At 37.6% G+C, this 8,102-nt stretch overlaps 1 protein-coding gene across 2 annotated transcripts in view; it reads right to left on the bottom strand.

The window, feature by feature from the left end:
* Window positions 1-3,127: 3,127 nt before the first annotated feature.
* The window catches only part of DCTD (dCMP deaminase), a 30,109-nt gene continuing 25,134 nt past the window's right edge, over window positions 3,128-8,102 (bottom strand). For both annotated transcript variants that reach the window (XM_075849650.1, XM_075849651.1), the window contains exons 4-6: window positions 6,769-6,885; window positions 5,371-5,467; window positions 3,128-3,666 (exon numbers count right to left, since the gene is read on the bottom strand). In XM_075849650.1, the coding sequence (XP_075705765.1) occupies window positions 3,585-3,666; window positions 5,371-5,467; window positions 6,769-6,885 (296 nt within the window). In that variant the 3' untranslated portion in view covers window positions 3,128-3,584. The remainder of the gene's footprint in view (window positions 3,667-5,370; window positions 5,468-6,768; window positions 6,886-8,102) is intronic.

The following is an 8,102-nucleotide window of genomic DNA, read 5'->3' as shown; positions in this document are numbered from 1 at the left end:
CGCTTAACAAAACCCGGTTGAAAATACGGAGCTGTTTTCAAGGGAAACCAGCCTCTGATTTTAAGCAACTAGCGTTATTTGCAGCATTTTTTACAGCAGTTATTGGAGCGGTTTTTCTATGGTCAGTGAAAAACAGCTCAAGAAGAGACATGCACTTCTTTTTATGAGGCGTAAGACACCCCGTGGGAACGGAACACCGTATTTCCCATTGAAATCAAAGGGCAGATGTTTGGAGGCGTTTAGCCTCCACAGTTTTAGCCATTTTTCGGAAATTAACGGCATTAACGGCCCAAAACCGGCTGAAAATAGGCCGTGTGAACATACCCTTAGATTGAAACATATAATACTCAAGACCCACTATATAGAGTCAGGGTCTCCACAAGTTGTACTGATGTGGTTTAAAATAAAGATTTGTATGCAAGTCCGTAAACCTGTCTGTAACTAGATGTATTTGCGTTATCCATCAGAACACCCAGCAGTTCGGTGCATAGTTTACCATAAAGGCATACATTGTTCCAAAGTCTCTGCCTACTAAGCAGGTGTGGTTTTTATATATAAAATGGAAGTAACCTTTATAAATATCTTGTGCTATAGGAAGGCATTACTGTTCTTAAAATAAAGGCTGAACTGATGCCATGTACACAATGGTGATTCTCAAGTTTCAGATGTGCCCTTGTATGCATCTTGGTAGGACATACGACTGCATTGTATTATGTGGTAGCACAATGTAACGAGCAGATCATAAAAAGCAATATAGGCAGTTCCCCGTCACTTTTCAGTTTATATTTTATGTAAATATCTAGAATAAGTTACTCTTACTCTATAATCAAAAATGTTTGTCCTGCATATTTTAGTTTTATCCTAGAATTCTAAGTGTCCTGGCATCCAGTTGAAATAGTCTGTTATGATACGTTGACACATTACCGGTGTGTGTGTATATAGCGATACGCGTTGGGACACTGTTCTACCCTTGGCCAATAACGCAGTATTCGATTTGGCCAAGTATCTGTATTATTTTTGGCGAGATTAACTTGGTGTGAATGTACTTGGTATACGGACAGCACTATAGTTAGTTTAATATGGTTACGTACTATATTTTTGCCCTAATTCTTTTTATTAATTGGAGTATTTACTATTTATTTTTCATTATATTTATATGTATTTTCTTGCATATTTGGCCAAGGACAAGAGGTTATGCCCATATTATGGGGCACACCTGGTGTGGACAGTGTTTGAGTACGGAGCTTGTTCAAATTAATAACCGATCTTATTTGCTTTTGATTAACTTTCTATTCGTTAATATTCATTGTGCGCTTACGATTGTGTTCTCTATACAAGTCTTTCTTTCTGTAATGAATGGTATGTTCAAATGTGGTAGATTCAAAAATCTGAAAATGCACCTAATGCATCTAAGTGCAGCATATGTGCATGTATTTCTTTCTGTATGCCTCATTTAGATGAAAAGAACCGTGGCTGAAATTTCTGCAACAAATCTGCTGTGTGCGAATAAACCCTTAATAAAGAGCAGAAAATGTAGCCATCTGGTCAGCTGGGATTCACCAGCATCATCTACTATCAATAGACTCAAGATAATGACATTTGCCCATCAACTTATTAGGACACTGACTATCTCGTTCATTTCAGTACAGTTTGAACTAAAAGATTTTTCCGGGTAAAAATGGTGCAAATATTCTTAATGGGGGGGGGGACCACGCTTTCAAATAAACTCACCATTTGAATTTTGTTGCTTTTATGCACCGCTGCTCCTCACAAAGTAAAATCTGACATGCATAAACACCTTACCTGACCAGCAACTGGCTCAATTGGCTAACGTGGCTATAAACATGTACCCTAGGTGAATATAGTGAGAACATCGGGCTCAAATATTAAACACAGAATACCCATTTAAAGGCTATATAAAACATTTGAAGCCATTTTTTTTATTTATTTTTTAAATGTGTTCTCTTTTACAATTCCTGGGAGTGTTGTAAAACTTTTAGCTTTGCTACCCCTAAAGGGGGTTTTCCCATCAGTGACATTTCCACAGGATGTCATAAATGTCAGATACGGGTCCCACACCTCTCTAGAACCCCGTTGTACCTTTTCTGCTCCTGCTGCCTCCAGGCCACTTCCTGACTAAATGTTCGCTGAGCTATGCGGTTTCCGTAACTCCCATAGTAATGAATGGCAGTAACAGAAGCAGCGTAGCATGCGTGCTACACTGTTTCTGTAACTACCGTTCAGTTCTACCGGACTTACAGAAGCAGCTACGCGGTTTTCGTAACTCCCAAACATATAGTCAGGAAGTGGACGGGAGGCAGCGGGAGCAGAAAAAGGTAGAACGGGGTTTAGGGGGCCCAGTTCTAGAGATTAGTGCAGGTCCCACAGGTGCAAACCCACATCTATCAGACATTTATGACATATCATGTGGATATGTCATAAATGTCCCTGATGGGAAAACCCCTCTAACACCCCAAATGCAAATGAAACGTAATAAGCGAATAGGCATAAATATTGCTTCCAATCTTTTAGACCTGATGTTTTATTTTTACTTATTACATTATTGTATTTTTCTTGTATTAGACTAAGTTGGTTCAATTGTAACCCTTTAAACTGTACTGCCATTTTGTTGTTCAATGCAGATTACGATATATGAAAATTCAAAAAAGATTGCAAGCTCCAATGCCAAGTGACCTAAATAAAAATAAAAACCAGAAAATCCATAAGGCATATTATGTAGGTTTAATAGCAGCACATAAGCGTACAGAAAGTAGTAAAACCTACCAACATAATGAAAGTTTTATCACAGGGAAGAAAAAAAAAAAAAAAAAAAAAAAGTTACAATATTTCACAAAACTAGAATAAAAACAAAAATAATAAAAATCAAACTATTCCGTATAAAACTAAAGTAAAATATATTAAAAACAGTATATTATACAGGCAAGGTATAGCCGTACAGACGAGTCCAGAGATTGGCAAGCAATACCATTAGGGCTCAATCACACGAACGTGAATCTCGTCCGTGTGACAGCCGTTAAAACAACGCCGTTACACGGACTCATGTATTTAAATGGGGCCGTTCACACAACAGGTTTTTTTAACGGAGCGTGTGAACACGTCCTATTTTCCTGCATGTCACGCATCCCTCCATAGAATGTAGTCCATGGGAGATCCGTGACAACGCGTCCTGCGCGGGTCCACCTCGGATGTAGAAACCGGCCGTTTTTCACGTCTGAGGAGGGCTACGTTCGTGGGAATGAAGCCTTACTGCAGGTAAGAGTATTAGGAGGGTGGAGAGCTGTACTAAATTTAACAAAATCCATTTGACACGTTTCGAGGCCTGCAGGTACAGTATGTGTAACAGAACAGTTTAACAGTAGTGTTAACTAGCCTTTGGAGACATTTCTTGAGCATTATAAGAGAAAGCCATCATCATTGGCAAAAAGTGAAAAGTCACCATCTAAAAATATTCCTCAAGATTAACCAAAACACTCCTATGGATGAAAGTAGAGACTGGTCTAAACCCTAGTGAAGCAGGCGACGTCTCCAAAGTCCATACGGATCATGTAGCAGAGAACAAATCTTTACAATACGGGTGGACTCGGTCTGGTGTTATTGATTGAATCAAAGTCGATGACTATGCTTTTCCGCTTGGGTACAAATTTCCTAAAAATATAATAGATATATTGGTTAGTTATGTGCTGAAACCTGTTTTCCATCAGTAGAATAAGAAAAGAAAGAAGGCGGGGGAGGAGTACACTGCTTAGACTTAACGCTCTCTCTAGAGAAGCCAATTAAAGTGCCCCATGCAGAGAGAATCCTTAGAAGGGATAGACTGAAACAAAAAGACACATGGGGTTGCTGAGGCTGTGTGTTTTTCAGCTAACAGAGATCATAAATTATCAGGAAAAGAAAACATTTCTAACAACTGAGCTCCAGGAGTTGGTTTCATTGCTAAAGTTTTTCCTCTCTTTGTGCAAAATGTACTGCCCCTTCTTTATTCTCATTGTCACAACTATACCCAAGTTTTTAAATTAACTTCAGCAAAGATGAAGTTCGCCTTCTTCATCAGGGGAACACCTGCAATTATGCAATACAATAAGCTGAGAGTTAAGATATGTATTTATACGGAGTAAATGAACGATCGGTAAAGCCGCAATACGATTGCAAGACCCAGACCTCCAACAGAACTTGGACCACCACAAAACTCTTATATGATCTAATAGCAGGGAGGTCCAACACTTGTAGCCGTGAGGGTATGCTCACACGATCTATTTTCAGTCGCTTTTCGGCTAAAACTGCAGGGGGCTGAAAGCTTCCAAACATCTGTCCATTGATTTCAATGGGAAAAACAGCATTCCGTTCCAACGTGGCGTTTTTTAAGTTGCAGTTTTTAAAAACGGCCACATAAAAAAACGCCTCGTAAAAAGAATTGCATGTCAATTCTTCAGCCGTTTTTCATTGGGTCAGTAGAAAAACAGCTCCAAGAACGGCCGTAAAAAAACGCAGCAAAAAATTCAAGTTGTTTAAAAAACGGCTGAAAATCAAAGGCGGTTTTCCCTTGAAAACAACTCTGTGTTTTCAGCCGTTTTTTGTTAAGCGTGTGAACATACCCTAACAGTTATTAAAATATGGATATCGGAGTCCAGCCAAATACAGACAGTCATTATCAGACACAAACAAGTTAATTTATCACAATATAAAAAAGGATATAAGCCATCATACATAAAGACATATGCTATTTGCCCAAAAATTTGTTGACACCTGACCATCACACCTACATGAGTTGGTTTGACATCCCATTCAAAAACCATGGGCATTAATATAGAGTTGGGCCCCAATTTGCTGCTGTAACAGCATACATTCTTCTGGGAAGACTTTCTACAATACTTTGGAGCGTGTCTGGGGAAAATTTTGCCCATTCATCCAAAAGAACAATTGTGAGGTCAGACACGGACGCTGCAGAGGGTCTGGCTCAGAATCGGCATTCCAATTCATCCCAAAGTAGTTGTATGGTGTTCAGTCAGGGCTCTGTGCAGGCCACTAGCGTTCCTTCACACCAAATCTACGGCTATCTAGATTGCATGGCTGTGTGCTTGATTTTATGCACCTGTTTGCAATGTGTGTGGCTAAAGCACCTAGTTTTAACCATATAGTGGATATAATCGCACAAAGTATAGGTTTCATATTCACGAGTTTAGCGGTCTTTATATTTTTCTTATTTATGACAAGTTAACAGACTAAACCTTAGGTGTGTTTAGGCAGTTTTCATCCATTTCCCAACTCGCTACGCAATATAGAGTTTAAACAATATATATTTAGACCTCTTATCCATATTAATAAGTATACAAAAAAAAAAGTTTGCCTTACGTGTATTTGATCCCAGTTAGGTCAAACATGTGCCTCGCAGCTTTCATTTCTGGTGTGTCATGATACTTGTCTGACATGTATATCACTTCTTTAATACCTATAAAAATATATATTTTAGGTGGTCAGAAACGTAACAAGAGAATCAATGTCTTTGTCATTTAAAGTGTACCCGTAACTAAAGAGAGGACCTCAAGCCTCTCTGAAACTAAGTCTTTAAAGGGGTTGTCTGGTTTTAGAAAGTCTATTTTCATATACCCCATTATGTATTTATTTTTTAAATAAGGAGTTCGGGTCCGGAAATTCGGCCGATATATGGTCCATATTGCACGGACCGAACATGGCCGTTTGAAGCAAACCTTCTAGGGATCATTAAGTTCCCATAGCAACCAGAAAAGAGTCTTTGAAAAAGCGAGAGCTGGAATCTGATCGGCTGCTATGGGCAAGCGCTCCGCTTTTCTTTGCACCAGTTTTGACAGATCTAAACCTCATTTATCAAAATTTACAGAAAAGCTACAGGAACTACTCAGAGCTTATCTTTTATTTCTTAAAATGCTCTGAAAAAAATTAAACTGCTCTGTGATTGGTTTGCTATGGGTAACAAGGCCAGTTTTTCCTGTAAGACAGTTTTGATAAATGTATATTAGAACGTTGCATACCTTTTTATTATACAAGGATTTCACATAAAACCACTTCAATGCACCACTCCAGGAAACAGATTCATCTTTGCCTCCGCTTCATAAAGTACTTTTAGTAAAAGGTAGTATAGGTAATTCTCTTACAGGGCTTTTTTTTTCCCGAATCATCATCTCCATTCTGGTCCACAGTTCTGTCACGTGAGCGGTACTCTGACTGTCCGAATCCTACAGTATCTGTGTGTGGAACAGAAGACTCTCTGCATGCATAGATTGACTTCTGGCCCACACAGCAGCCACTGTAGGATTCAGACAGTCGAGTGTGGGTCATGTGACATAATGGTGAAACCAGAACGGAGATCATAACTCTGCAATAAAACGCCCAGTAAAAGGATTACCTGCACTACCTATACCCAGATGTACTTTTGTATAATTAAAAGTTACACAATTTTCTAATATACTTTGTATTAATTTCTCACAGGTTGCAGAGATCTTGAAAACCATGAGGAATTAAAAGTGTATATTGGAAAATTGTGTAACAATTCTAAAAAAAATAAATATTAATTACATGAATTTGCTGAAGCTGGACTACCACTTTAAGACAACTCTTCTTAGCAGAATTTTATTCTAACAGAGATTTTCCATACCACTTGTCAAATATGTTGCACATGTAAAGCAGCAACTGTGTCTCTCTCCTACAAGCCATCGCTGTGCTATATTAGTTGGTACAATTTAATAAACCAAATAAAAAACAAAAAACACTTACCTGCCTGAATGATCAGTTTGGCACATTCATTACATGGAAACAGAGCTATGTACATGACACATCCTTTAACATCTGCAGAGTTTTTGTTCATAATGGCATTCAATTCTGCATGACAAACTTAAAAGGGGAAAAAAAATATAAAAATATTTTATCCATCATCTGTTTGTTAATTCAATAAATCATATGCATACTGTACTAAAAGAATGTGTTAGTTGGTCAGTGTGTTATTAACCCTTTCAGGACCAAGGATCATCGATACCTCAATGACCAGCCCCATTTTTTTTAAATCGGACATGTGTCAGTTTGTGTGGTAATAACTCTGGAATGCTTTTGCCTAGCCAAGCGATTCAGAGATTGTTTTCTCGCGACATATTGTACTTTATGTTAGTGGAAAAATGTGGTCAATAAATTCATAGCTTATTTGTGAAAAACACCAAAATTTAAATACAATTTGCAAAAATTATAATTTTTCTAATTTTAAATGTAATCTACTTGTAAGACAGATAGTAATACCACACAAAATTGTTGCTAATTAACATCCCCCATATGTCTACTTTATATTTGCATTGTTTTTTGAACATATTTTTCTAGGACGTTACAAGGCTTAGAACTTTAGCAGCAATTTCTCACATTTTCAAGAAAATTTCAAAAGGCTATTTTGTCAAGGACCAGTTCAGTTTTGAAGTGGCTTTGAGGGCCTTAAGTACTAGATAGACCCCATAAATCACCCTATTTTAAAAACTGCACCCCTCAAAGTATTCAAAAACCAGCATTCAGAAAGTTTATTAACCCTTTAGGTGCTTCACAGGAATTAAAGCAAAATAGGTGAAATTTACAAATTTAATTTTTTTTGCCGAAATTCATTTGTAATACATTTTTTTCTGTAACACAGAAGGTTTCACCCAAGAAATGCAACTCAATATTTATTGCCCAGATTCTGCAGTTTTTAGAAACATCCCACATGTGGCTCTAGTATACTAATTGACTGAAACGCAGGCCTCACAAGCAAAGGAGCACCTGGAGGATTTTGGGGTCTCCTTTTTTTAGAATATATCTTAGGCACCATGTCAGGTTTGAAGAAGTCTTGTGGTGCCAAAACAGTGGAATCTCCCCAAAAGTGTTATTGGTAACTACACACCTCAAGGAACTTATCTAGGGGTATAGTTAGCATCTTGACCCGACAGGTCTTTTGCTTTATTTATTGGAATAGGTCTGTGAAAATGAAAATCTACTTTTTTTCTGAAAAAAATATAAAAAAAAAATAATTTAATTTTTACAAGGAATAAATAATAAAAAGCACCCCAAAACTTGTAAAGCTATTTCTCACGATTACA

The sequence above is a fragment of the Rhinoderma darwinii genome, chromosome 1 (genome assembly GCF_050947455.1).
Source record: "Rhinoderma darwinii isolate aRhiDar2 chromosome 1, aRhiDar2.hap1, whole genome shotgun sequence".
NCBI lineage: Eukaryota > Metazoa > Chordata > Amphibia > Anura > Rhinodermatidae > Rhinoderma > Rhinoderma darwinii.
The sequence above is the reverse complement of the archived record's forward strand: the minus strand, read 5'-3'. Positions and strand labels throughout refer to the sequence as shown.